The sequence below is a fragment of the Panthera pardus genome, unplaced genomic scaffold (genome assembly GCF_024362965.1).
Source record: "Panthera pardus isolate Hobbes unplaced genomic scaffold, ASM2436296v1 HiC_scaffold_15, whole genome shotgun sequence".
Classification (NCBI taxonomy): domain Eukaryota; kingdom Metazoa; phylum Chordata; class Mammalia; order Carnivora; family Felidae; genus Panthera; species Panthera pardus.
The window spans coordinates 80,352,534-80,365,912 of NW_026526710.1; the positions used below are offsets into that span (position 1 = coordinate 80,352,534).

Consider the following 13,379-nt stretch of genomic DNA (forward strand, 5'->3'; position numbering starts at 1 on the left):
GCAATTAAATATAGGCCAGCATTGAAAGATACCAACGTTCATATCTATCCTGAAATGATAGCCAACGATAACCTTATCAGTGCATTAAACGGAATCCTACGTATTAACCACTTGTCACAAAACTGTGCCTCTCGCTAGCACCGTACATATGTTGCGAGAGGACCAGGGCCCTGGACCACTGCCTGTGGTTGCTCAGAACTCCCAAGTTCTCTGGTTGCAGGGTCTGCTCCTGGATGGGCTTTGCTTATTTGGTTTGGCTCATTTGTTTATCTGATACACAGTTATACATAAATAATTGAGTCCTGTACCCCAAGTTATCCTTCATATCTTATCTTACTTTCCGAAGGGAATACAAATAAAAGCCGCTCCCACATAGGCCGCTTTCTTCTGTAGGCTTTAAAATCTCTAGAGATGAAGTTTCCGTGACTCCCTTTAGTCCAGTGGACCCTCGGGTTTGACAGTTCCTATAATCAGAAATTCTTCTGAGTCTCTGACCAAATCCTATTTGAAGTGAAGAGTTCACTAGGTCAACATGATGGAAAAGGTCCATTATATCCGACTTTTGGTGAAGGTAACGCTTGTGAACGAGTCCCGGCTAAAGACACATAATTATGGCTGGGAACTAAAGCCAAGAAATCACCATTTACTTCACAGTGAGTCTTAAACGGAAAAGGGATGTCCTTTGTGTAAAATCACCTTGGAAAGAGAAAACACTAAGGAAAAGAGATTGCTATGAGGTAAAAGGGTTTCCATCAGATAGAAAGGAATTAAGAGGGTATTTAATTGTGGCAAGCTGGCTAGCTGCCTAATGCAGTGGAAAACTGAGGCCATGGAACATCTGGGGATCCGGGGGGGTCTGTGGAGTCCTGGCAACAGTATGGAATTTTCTAGAAGGAAAATCTGAAGAGTCCTCAGGAGCCTGCTTGGTGAGACAACTGGCATGTTTGAGAGATAACTCTGAAAGAGAAGGTGAGATCCGCCAATCCCTCAGAGAGTGAAACAGCATCCTGAGCTATGATGGGACAGGCAAGACTGTCATCAGCTAAGGGACAGAACACAGGAGGAAAGTGCATCTTCCTGCAAGCACTGAGATCTGTTGCTAACCAGCCAAATGGTCCCTGCATCTTCTATGCCCTTGAAGAACCAGACAAAGGAGACTGTACCAGCCCCTCCCGCATACTGCTAACAAAAGGCATTTATTATTATTTTGTGTCCTGGGACAAAAATAAAAACAAGGTATCTAATTCCATTTCTGTGGTTCTCTTTCATGTACTTGAAGAATTAGTATCTTTCATTTATAAGCAAAATAAAGCCTACTCCTTTATTTATTTATTTATTTATTTATTTATTTATTTGTTCCTCAGAGGAGTGATTCCCTGGTCTCAAGCAATCATTTTACTGCTCATCTCTGGAATTTCTCCAGCATACTTATTATATAAGACACTACTTCTAGGGCTTAAAGCAGAACACAGTGCACTATTAAAATCGTGTTTGATGAAGAGTAACAAAGAAGTGATTTCCTCATGCTTCGGCTTATTTATGTTGCTAGTATGAAGGTTGTTTTTAGAACGCTGATTCATGCTGAATTTGACTTTACGTTGACACAGAATACTTCCCAAGTCTTAGCACCGGAGCCCTTTTTATTATTTTACTCTGATGACAAAGCAAAACATTTTGGAAAACTGCATCAAACAAGAAAATAAAGCAAAACGGAAAACCTCGGCATTCATTAGCATTTATTAAATTATTCTTTTACTGATTTAAGTTTAAGGGTTCAACTAGACCTCTAATCAAAGCATAAATAGTCCAAATAGCTGTGATGCATTTATATCATTTTCCCCCATACACTATGTGTTTTCATCACTTTACAGTGAGATTTTCATTAGACTTTTGAAATATAAAAAAAGAACTTATTGAGACAGACTAAATTGAGGAACTTTGTAATGTTGACCCGGAAAATGAAACAGCCAGTTATTTTTAGCAGCAAAATGGGTTTATTGGGGAATAGCAGAGGAATTGTAATTTGAGAGTGAACCCCAGGCAAGTCTAGAGAACAAAGGAGAAGAATGGCGGTGGCTGTTATAATAAAAAAAAGTCCATTGGAATAAACAGGGTTCAGAGTGTAGTGGCTCCTCATTGGCTGACTTGTGACAGTCTTTCCCTGGCTGGGTTGTTGCCAGGCAAGGAGAAAATCTTCCTTTCCTCTGCTGCTGGAGGCAAGTGTAGGACTCTTCCTTTGGGGATGCAAGATACTTTTCTTTTTGTGGAGTCCTGGAAGGGTGGCTGAGTGGCAGGGTGTGAGAGCCCCCCCTTCTGGTCTTTGACTTCATTTTAAAAGAGGTTCTTTTATTCGTTTTATTCTTTTATTTCATGGCAGACACTGATCTACGTGGATATTTCCCTGCCCACTTTAAAAACAAAACAGTCAGTTATTTTACCAGCAAATGGGTTTATTTGGGAATAGCAGAGGATTTGCATTTCAGAGTAAGCAAGCTGTAGCAAAAGCCCCAGGCAAGTCCGATAAGCAAAGGAGAGAGACAATTATTTTATAAAGAAAATGGAGGACGCTGGGAGGGAGACAAAGGTCCACTGAAGGAAAGCGAGGGGCCAGGGTGCTACCAACTTCTCGTGGGCTGGGTTGCCTGGCAAGGGAGGAAATGTTCCTCTTCCTGTTGGAATGTTAAAGCAGTATTGGATTTGCAAGGGGCATCTCTTCCTGGAGAGGTGTGTGACTGAGAGTGGTTGGTGGTGAGTGAGTGCTCCCCCTTCTGGCCTCCTGACTCCATTTTATGTATTTATTTTTTTTTTAGGGAAGAATTTTTTATTTTTATTTTTTATATTAAATATAATTTATCGTCAAATTGGTTTCCATACAACACCCAGCGCTCATCCCAACTGGTGCCCTCCTCCTGACTCCATTTTAAATGAGATTTTTGTGTATTAATTTTAACACTGCAAAATACCTGACCAATAGTCTTCAAAACTCTTGAGACCATGAAAAGCAAAAAAAAAAAAAAAAAAAAAGGAAAAAGACTGAAAAATTATCAAAGATCAGAGGGATCTGAGGAGATAGGACAACTAAATGCAATGTGGTGTCCTGGATTGGATCCCCAAACAGAATAAGATATTGGTGGAAACACAGGTGATTTTGCAATAGACTCTGTAGTTTAGGTAATAGTACTTTACCAGTGTTAATTTCTTAGTTTTGAAAAACATTCCATGGTTATTTAGGATGTGAATATTAGGGATAGCTGGGTAAAGTCTTTTTAGGAATTCTCTGTACCATTTTTTCAACAGTAAATCTAAAATTATTCCAAAATAAGAAAATGATAATTTAAGGGCCTCTGCTTGGTAAACAGTTTATTAAATCAAGTCTTTAACAATACTTTTTAGCTTTATGTGGTTGTATCTCTTAATGTAATAGCAGATAGACAAGATACTACTGAAAATATCCACTCTTTTTATTATTCATTACCAGATTTATTCTATAGCAATACAGAGTGCCAAAATGGAAACACTTATGCTTTCCAACTCATATTTAACTCGTTTTGACATTTTAATGGAAAATAACTGTAGTCACACAAGATGGGCATTACAGTCAATGAGTGTGTTTGTGTATTTCCATGAATATCATAAGGCTTCATTTGACGTCATCATGGCTTGAGAGCTATGAGCAATAAAGTACAAAGGGTACAGGGGAAAGCGTTGTTCCATAGGAAGGAACAGAAACCATATTACCAGGGATCTGGTCTCAATTCCTTTCAAAGAGAGTCTTCCTGCCTCACTAAGATTCTAAATCTATTAATAAATAGAAATCATATTGAAACTCGATATACATCTCATTTTGCCAATTATATTTTTATTGATCGGCTCTAATCCCTCAAATTTCTACTCAGATTCATGTAACTTTTTTTCACTTCCACAATATCACTACTCCTACAAATACCTCCACTACCAACCAACCACCACCATTTCTGCTAATAAAAACAAAATCTAAAAGTATCTGTCTTGGTCAGCTTGGACTGCCATGACAAAATACCATAGACTGAGTGGCTTAAACAACAGACACTTATTTTCCCATCCTTCTGGAGATTAGAAGTCCAAAATCAAGGTGCCAGCATGGTCAGGTTCTTGGGGAGCCCTCTCCCTATCTTTCAGATGGTCACCAGTTCTCTGTGGGCTCACATGACTTCCTTCTTTGTATGTGGGAGCACAGAGAGAGAGAGAGAGAGAAAGCAAGCTCTGTGGGGTTTCTTCTTATAAGAGCACTTACCCCCTCCTGAGGGGCCCACCCTCATGACCTCATCTAAACCTGATTACATCTCAGAGGCCCCATCTCCAAATACCATCGCTTTGAGGGTGTGAAATCCAACGTGAGAGTTTAGGAGAGATGCAATTTAATTCGTAGCGGTGTTCAAAACCCAAGAGTTTCGGATAAGAGTGTGGACAATGTGACAAACTCGTATTCTAGACAGTTTCTGCAGGTTATCTTTGTAAATCCTCAAATAGCAACTTCATGAGGTATATTGGTCTTAATTTATAGATGAGGAAGTTAGGTACTAGAGAAGTTAAAATAACTTCTGCAAGACAAGACATTTAAAAAATAGCAGTATGTGCACTGAATCAAGATGTTCTGGCTAAAGAACAATATTCTTGGGCATTGCAGTAAAATACCCTCAATCCCAATACAAACGTGTGGGACTTATACTAATGACTGAGGGAAATGATTCATCCTGGGCAAAAATTCACACTGTATTGTGGAAGGAGTAATTTTAGAAAGAGAGTAAATGGATGCATTTTTTTCTCTTTCATTCAGCTGTGTAATAATAAATGTAAATAGCCATATTGGTTAATAGTATTCAAACTATTGTGAAATTAACAGGAACTCACTTGCACTCAACAGAGAATTTAGTTTGTCTGTTAATATTATATATAACATAATAACCATAATTATTGGAATTATTTGAGACCTTTAAAAGGATGTTGTTACAAGCAATGCTTTTTATAATGTATGTAAATATCCATAATGGTTATGGATGTGCTGAACGAAGTCTGCTGCTAAGGGTATTTTTATCAGTTTTGCATTATACTACCCTCTGTTAGTTCATGACTCCTCGGTAGCCTGACAGAGGCGTGAACTTTGTATATTTTGTTTCTGTTCACTGTCACACTAATCATATGTTATAGGCATTATTTTCCACCAGCCAAGAGAAGGATACGTGCTTAGAGGGTTCAGTGACTTGCCCAGAAGTTACATGGCTCTCAAAAGGGATCGAGTTGGAATTCCAAGTCCAGTCGTTATGGTTCCGCATTCCGAGTTTCAGAGATCATTAACGTGTTGATTTTTATTTTTAAAAATTTGTATATGGCACTCTAATTGTTCTGGCCACAGAATATTTGGATCTGAATATTCTGATTCTGCGTTTTGTTAGAACTATGTGTCGTTAGTAAAAGAAAGTGTCCCTGCATGTGGCTTTGTCCTGTGTGGCAAATTGCACTTACTTTGTAAGTTAAAGGAGCCGACCTTGTTAAGAAGCTACTGTGCACTAGGATGTGGGCTCATCTTGTTGACTCTTCCCTCTGTCCTATGAGGTCCCTTCTTTATGAGACATGGAATGATTAGTCTAAGGTTGCACAGCTAGTAAATGGCAGAGCCGTGATGTGAATCCATCTGTTGGATTCCAACATGTTGGGAGAGGTCTTTGTGAGGATGCTACCACCAGTTGACCTGAGGGCTGGACCGGAGCAGTCAGAGGTTCCTCACCTTACCCTGTCCTTGGAGGGCACCTTCCACTGTACCTGTAGGCAGAAGCATTTCAAGCACAGTCTTGAATAGGCAATGTGTTGTTGAGACCATCTGGACTGAATATGTGGCTTAACCCCATTAAGGCTTCTCTGTGTACTTTTTAAGATTCAGCACCTTGTGGCCACCCAAGATAAGCCTAGTATATGAGTTCCCTTGCTCAGTAAACCTGCCACCTACCGACCTGGGGTGGCCTGCCTCTTTCTTGGGTCTCTCCTGGACCAAATTTCACCCAGGGAACTCCCAAGTATGCAAACTAACACAAAGTTTTACTCATCTTCCATGATACCAAGCTGCCTTTTCTTGTATGCTCGTGTTTTCTAAATTCATTACCTTAAATTTACTTAAAATATAAAGACCTTTCTAAAGTTTAAAGAACAGAATCTATAATGCTAAATAAACCCATGGAGAACTGAGTTGAAGCTAAATAAACCACATGTTGATATTATATTATAATCAATATTCACAATTGCTTTATAGTATTTTACTGTGAGGGTGGAGATCAGTAAGGGGCCACCAAATACATAGGTAACTAGAACCCAATGTGCTAACCCCAAGTGTGTAAGAAGAATACCAGGAGATCTGAGGGGGTGATGTGACATCTTATTTCCAGGTATGTGGGTAGAAATCCTGTGACACAGGAGGTGTATCTCAGGCAGGTTGAGAAGGAGAGATGCGTGCACATGTGCCGAAGCTCAGGATTGTCCTTCAGATGCTTTTTGAAGCTACTAGGAAGGAGCTAAAAAGGTAGCAAGAGTCAAGTGGAAGTGTGAGCCTTGTTATTCTGTTTATTCTGTTTTGAGGAGAGATCTTCCACACGATTGGTCAAAGAGTACCTTGTAACATGGGAAACACTGTCTTCTAGCCAGTAATGAACAACGCACGCTCCAAAAACTATTATATTATCTGGCCAGTATTAGTTAAAAAAAAAAAAAGAAGAAAAGAATAGAAGAAAAAGAAGAAAAGCATAGTGTAGCAACTTTACAATTTGAATAAAGAAATAGAAGAGAAATACAGTTATCTAAGTCTCTGATGCTTCCTTCTGTGCATTTCTTTCTTTCTCCTTTCTTTCTTTCCATTTATTCATTTTTGAGAGCGAGAACAAGAGTGTGAGCATGAGTGGGGGAGGGGCAGAGAGAGAGGAGACACAGAATCCAAAGCAGGCTCGAGGCTCTGAGTCGTCAGCTCAGAGCCCGATGCAGGGCTCGAACCCATGAACCATGAGATCATGACCTGAGTCGAAATCAGATGTCCAACCGAGTGAGTCACCAAGAATCCCCTCTTCTGTGCATTTCTTTAGGGCTATAGAGAATGTATACTCCAGCAAAACTGCTAAATGTTGAAATTTAAAATTGTGGCCAGGGGCACCTGGGTGACTCAGTCGGTTAAGCGTCCTACTTCGGCTCAGGTCATGATCTCACAGTTAGTGAGTTCAAGCCACACGTTTGGTCTTTGCACTGACAGCTCAGAGCCTGGAGCCTGCTTCGGATTCTGTGTCTCCCTCTCTCTGCCGCCCCCCTGCTTGTGCTCTCTCTCTCTCTCTCAAAAATAAATAATAGATAAACTTAAAAAAACTAAAAAATAAAATTGTGGCCCATTTGCCTTGCTAGAACTCTCCAGTCACTGAAAGGAGACTCATTTTATTACTTTGCTTTAAACATACCTGGGGAGGGAGGGTGACAGAGTGGGCGTCAGGTGACAGGCTAACGGTCCGATATTAATTAGTCCTATGAAACAGGGGCAAAGCCTAGGAATGATGGTTTGTAGGTGTGTAATTACTAGTCCCGCTTTTTTACCAAAGCTGAAGAGATGTGTGTTCTGACAGAGGTGTGTTCAAATGCTGACACTGTCACTGTCTTTATCCTAAAATGAAGAAAACCTACCTCATGTAGTAGAAATGAGGATTACATGTGTATATAAATTTTTAGATGCATTGCACATAATAAGCATTTAACAGATATCAGTTACTCTCTAGTATAAAAGAGTAAAACAGATGCTTCCATTATAAAAGCACCTATCTTCCTGCTTTCTAAATTAATGTGTGAGTGTTTGGGCTTTTAAAACAAACAAATCCTACAAGATAAGCAGTTTTAAATGTGCTGATATTTGAAAGATAGAAAATAGAGCATTAGGAAAGTGCATTGATCTCATGAATCGTGACTCATGGAAAACAAAATTGTTTGTCACTGGCACGCTGAGATAAATATTTTATGCGATATTGACACCATTTGATTTTATTAGATTAAAAACGATTGAAGCCAGCGCATCGAAAACCTCAAAACATAAAATCTTTTCACAAAATATCATTTTTCATTAAATATTGTGTTTTTAAAAGTTTGCTGTAATATTGATGAATAACCTGGTTTAGGCTCAAAAAATGTTCTATCAGTACATTTAACAAAAATTATTTCCAATGGGTTAACTGAATAGGTAAATTCCTGACATTACAAAACTCATGCGGAAAGGTAGATAATAAGATCCCTTCATTTGCTTTCAGATTTTCAGACGATGCTGGTTGGTTTTCAAGAAAGCTTCTAGTAAAGGACCCAGAAGGCTGGAGAAATTTCCAGATGAAAAGGCAGCGTATTTCAGAAACTTCCATAAGGTAAGTCACCGTGTTTGGAATCGCTGGGGAATAACTGGGACCCCTTGGCAACGACTCATGGAGACGTTTCTTGTGATAGATGAAATCTGCAGAGGCAGAATGCACAACCAGGATAAAATGTCCCTGTTCAGATAAAATGCAAAAGTTATTTTTCTCCTTTATTTTAATCATCTGCTGTAAATGCCAGTGGTTCCTCTGCAAAATGAAAGACTCATTTTTATTGCTACTTTGCAAAATGAGATGACTCATAATTCAGCCACATCATTTCCCAAGGTGCTGAGTAGGCATTTTCCCTCTGTTCAGGTTAATTGTGCATTTGTTACTTTGATTTAAACTGTGGGCAATATTTAGGAGATAAAACTTTCGAGGCTGGCATTAACAGTGCTAATGGCTCTGCTAATGTGCATAGTATTTGCTGTCAGATGGTTTTAACACGAAAGGATCATCGAATATGTTGATGTGTAGAGATGTAGCCAAACATTCCATGAATGAAATATCCATTTACCAAGAATTAAAAGTATGTAGGAAACAACCCTAGAATGATACTGAAATTGCTACCTAGCGTTGTGTTTGGTGATAACATCAAAACACAGGTAAGTATCTGATAATTAGATGGTCAGAATTCCCGGTCAGAACTCAGAACTGTGAAGCAGTTTTGTTTGTTGTCGAAATGCTTCGATAAGCCCCGTAAAACATCTAATTTCTCATGGTTGGTAGTACAGAGTAGTTACCCTGAATGATGTAGTGATTCTGTGGAATTTATTTTATGTGATATATGGTCTAATTCCTCCTTTTATTAAAAATAGGGTGCTTGCCAGGAGTTGGCAGGGGATAAATAGACCTAGCACAGAAACTGTCCTCTATGATACCATAATGCAGGATGTATGTCATCAGAAATTTGTCCAAACTCAATGTACAATAATGCTGAGGATGAATCTTCCTGTAAAGTATGGACCTGGGGTGATTACGTTGCGTCGAAGTAAATTCATCACTTGTAACAAATGTACCACTTTGGGGTGGGATGTTATTAAAGGGGGAGGGAATAGGGAAATCTCTGTACCTTGAGTTCAATATTACTGTGAACTTAAAAATTCTCTAAACGATAAAGTCCTTTTAAAAATGGATTATTCGGGGCGCCTGGGTGGCGCAGTCGGTTAGGCGTCCGACTTCAGCCAGGTCACGATCTCGCGGCCCGTGAGTTCGAGCCCCGCGTCAGGCTCTGGGCTGATGGCTCGGAGCCTGGAGCCTGTTTCCGATTCTGTGTCTCCCTCTCTCTCTGCCCCTCCCCCGTTCATGCTCTGTCTCTCTCTGTCCCAAAAATAAAAAAAAAAAAAAAAAAACGTTGAAAAAAAAATAAAAATGGATTATTCTACACTAATGGACTAACCAACTCTGTTACAAAAGTAACTAGCAGCAATTTCTATTATATTTAAAACTGTATCAGAGAACGTAACATTTGAATTTCTTTAACTCTCTATGAGGTATTCTAAATATTAGTATAGATTTACTGTCAGAGAATCCAAGCTCACGTTCCTGCCCAGCCGCTTACTAGCTCACGGGAGTTTGGTTTTCTCATGTGTACGTGTTCTTTACATGCCTTTTTTGAAGACTATTGGAGATAGAGTATCAAAGATAGTGTGCATATTCTAACTACGTCAAAAATTATCTGGAAATCTAAAGTTACACTGGTATTTTGTATTAGGATTGTGATCGTGGCAATATTTTTAAACCTGACTTTGTGAAAAACTGCCAAGTTGTGACACGTGAGCCTGTGGCCTTTAGTTTTTGAGCAAAATTTTGAAAGGCTGAGCATACTCTATACTCTGGATTCCTGGTCAGAACCCCTGCCCACTGGTCAATGCGGGATGCTCTTCAGCCAGCGAACCCAGAGCCCATGCACTCAAAACTCAGGCAGAATCCTCAAGAAGGAGAAAGATCACCCTGGAAAATAAATTGTTGAGAAAGATCAAGAATCCTAATCACATGTGTGCGCGTGTGTGTGTGTGTGTGTGTGACGAGAAGATTAAGATCCGCTCTTTGTGTGTGTGTGTGTGTGTGTGTGACGAGAACATTAAGATCTGCTCTTTTATCAACTTTCAAGTATATAATACAGTATCGTTAACTGTTATCACCATGCTGTACGTTAAATTTCCAGAACTTATTCATCTTACCCTCTGACCAGGGGGGGAGGGAGATGCTGACTAGCCTTATTTTGGTAATCATTTCACAATGTACACATGTATCAAAGGACCACATTGTTTACCTTAAACGTACACAATGTGATATGCCAATTATATCTCACTAATCAAGCTGGAATAAAAACCACTTAACCACATTACGCACTGGGTAAGATTGTAGCCTCTAGAATCTAGCTTGCATATTCAACAGTTGTGGGAAATTGCATAAACTCTTTACGCACTTAATTTGTCTCCTCTTTTAGATTCAGATGATAATAGTATAACCAATTATAACCCAAAGAAGGGTTATTGTAAGGAAAAAAGTGGTGCTATAGGCATAAAATGAGATTAAGTATAATAAGATATTATTAACAAATTAAATTTTATAGCTAAGTATACAACTAGTTTCTTGGCATATAGTAAGTTTTAGTAAATGTTAGTCATTTTTTAATGTTTATTTATTTTTGAGAGAGAGTGGAGAAGGGGCAGAGGGAGAGGGAGGCTCTGAAGCAGACTGTGTGCCACAGCTGAGAGCCCAATTTGGGGCTCAAACTCCCAAACTGAAGTCGGAACCTTAAACGACCGAGCCACCCAGGCGCTCTGATGTTAGCCGTTTCAGTCTAGGCTAGATGTGACGGTGACTCGGGTACAGGTGTCACTGTTGGAGCTGGAGATGGAAGGATGCATTTTGGATATGATGTGTGGACACTGACAAGATGTACTTTGGGATTCCATGTTGGGTCTTCGTGAAAGGTTAGGACTCGTGGAGATTCCTGGGTTTGGGTTTGAGCAACAGACAAGAGGATGGTGAAATTCGTGAAGATGGGGAAGACTAGAAGAGCAGACTTTGAGTAAAAATCACAAGCCTTCACTGACTGGCTATGGGGGAAACGGGAGAGGAGTACGAGTTGCTGTCTTTTCCAGACTGGGTGACAGATGAGTGGTCATGCTGTGACACAGACAGGAACCCTGTGCACAGGAGCAGTTTTCAGTGGTGAAGAGAAGGCCTTGGCCTGTTAGATTAGGTGTCTCTACGGCACATTCAGATAGATATTTTTCCTTAAACAGTTAGCACTGCAGGCAGATTACATTGAAGATGCCCAGGAGAGCTACTGGATGGTGATGTTAAGGTGGGTGTGTACTAATGTGTGTCTGTGAAACCTTGATCAGTTGAAACGAAACTCTTTCCTCTAAAAGACGTGGACTTGGGTACCAGTCTTGTGACATTCAGGGTATTTTACAGGGATTTCAAATCTAAGTTCATCAAGAGTTAACCAATCGAAAAAGTTGACATTTGATGGAAAACAAAAAAAAAAAAAACGACTAATTCAAAAAATGATAGAAAATTATGTAAAGTGGCACTTGAATGAGGAAATGCTAGTAAAAGAAATGTTAAAATCCTGGAGAGTATTTAAGTCCTTTATAGTGATTATCAAGACTGTTTAACTGGAACTTCCCAACTGAAAGTTTTAATAATTCTAAAGAAAGAATTGTTTATTTTACCAACAAGAAAACTGTGAAAACTACCATCCTGCTGTTCCTGAAAACACCACCCCAGAGGTTAGACGGTGTTAATTTGTCCAAGCCCCGAACAACTAGCCATCAAGGCAAATGAGCAGTTACGAATACATATTCATATTTTTATCCTGACCTATACTTTTGTTTCTGCAAAATCAAAAACTGAACCATCCCTTCCCATGGTTTTTTCCCTGAGAAGAATTATGAATCCTTTTTTTGCAGAGCTGTGAACTTCTCAGTTCCCTCTCATGGTCTGGTTAAATAAAGGGAGATCTCTTCATGTAAAAGGCTGACATTTTAAAAATCTGTGTTTTCCTTTGAGTAATTAATGGTCAATTCAAATATTAGATCTCCAGAATTGTAAAACAAAATCTTCATTTTCAAGATAGTTTAAAGTAGACTAATATGGATTCCCCAATTGTTCTATTTGTTAATTATTAAATACTTTAAACTTGTGCTTGGTCAGTTATTTTGATAGGCCCCAAAATCTGCTACAGTGCTCAATAGCACTAAATCAAAGTAATCAAATGAGTGATATATTTCCAACCTTAGTGAGGGGCTTTATGAAAAATAGCTAAGGACAGAATTACTTCTTCCCCAACTTTAACTTTGTGCTATACTCTATCTGGAACATACATATTATAAAGCTGATGAGTATTAATGGTCCCATTTAGACTTTTGATATGTTTACTGTGAGAGAGATCTTGCTGCATAAATCAATTTTTATATGAAACTGCTATAAAATGGTATATACTTTTTTTTACTTCTTGGTAGAAAGAAATTTGAAATTCAAATCACTGGCTGCTGAAGGAAGTTATTAAAAATGCATTAGGATTGGAAATGTAGCTGTATATAATTGTCATAACAGATATTCAAAACAAATTTATCCTCAATGAAAACTGAACTAAAGCAATTTACATAGAATCAGCTAATAAATTTTCCTTAATTTTCTAAGCAGATGAAAAAGAAACAGTTCATAGAAATTTTAATAAAATAAATATGAGTGCTGTCTGTAGGGAGGAAAGTATAAATAAAATCCCTGAGAAGAATGAATGAAGATAGAACTATGTGAATTTCCAGTGATGAGGACTACGTGATTCCAGAAAATCAATGCCTGTATTGGGACGAATCTTATTTCTGAATCCCCTACAACCTGACATTGAAAACATCATTTTGTTCTATCTGCTTTACTCTTGGTTGGAGTTGTCATTATTTATCTTTATGTAAAGCAACCATCTGAGAAACTTGGGGAAAAGACGAAGACATCCTACCTGGA

The 13,379-nt window shown here is 38.8% G+C and overlaps 1 protein-coding gene across 1 annotated transcript in view; it reads left to right on the forward strand.

Annotated features, from left to right (window-relative positions):
• Positions 1-13,379, forward strand: part of DOK6 (docking protein 6) — a 364,564-nt gene that overhangs the window by 103,787 nt on the left and 247,398 nt on the right. The window contains exon 2 of the mRNA XM_019432554.2: positions 8,301-8,408. Within this exon, the coding sequence (XP_019288099.1) occupies positions 8,301-8,408 (108 nt within the window). The remainder of the gene's footprint in view (positions 1-8,300; positions 8,409-13,379) is intronic.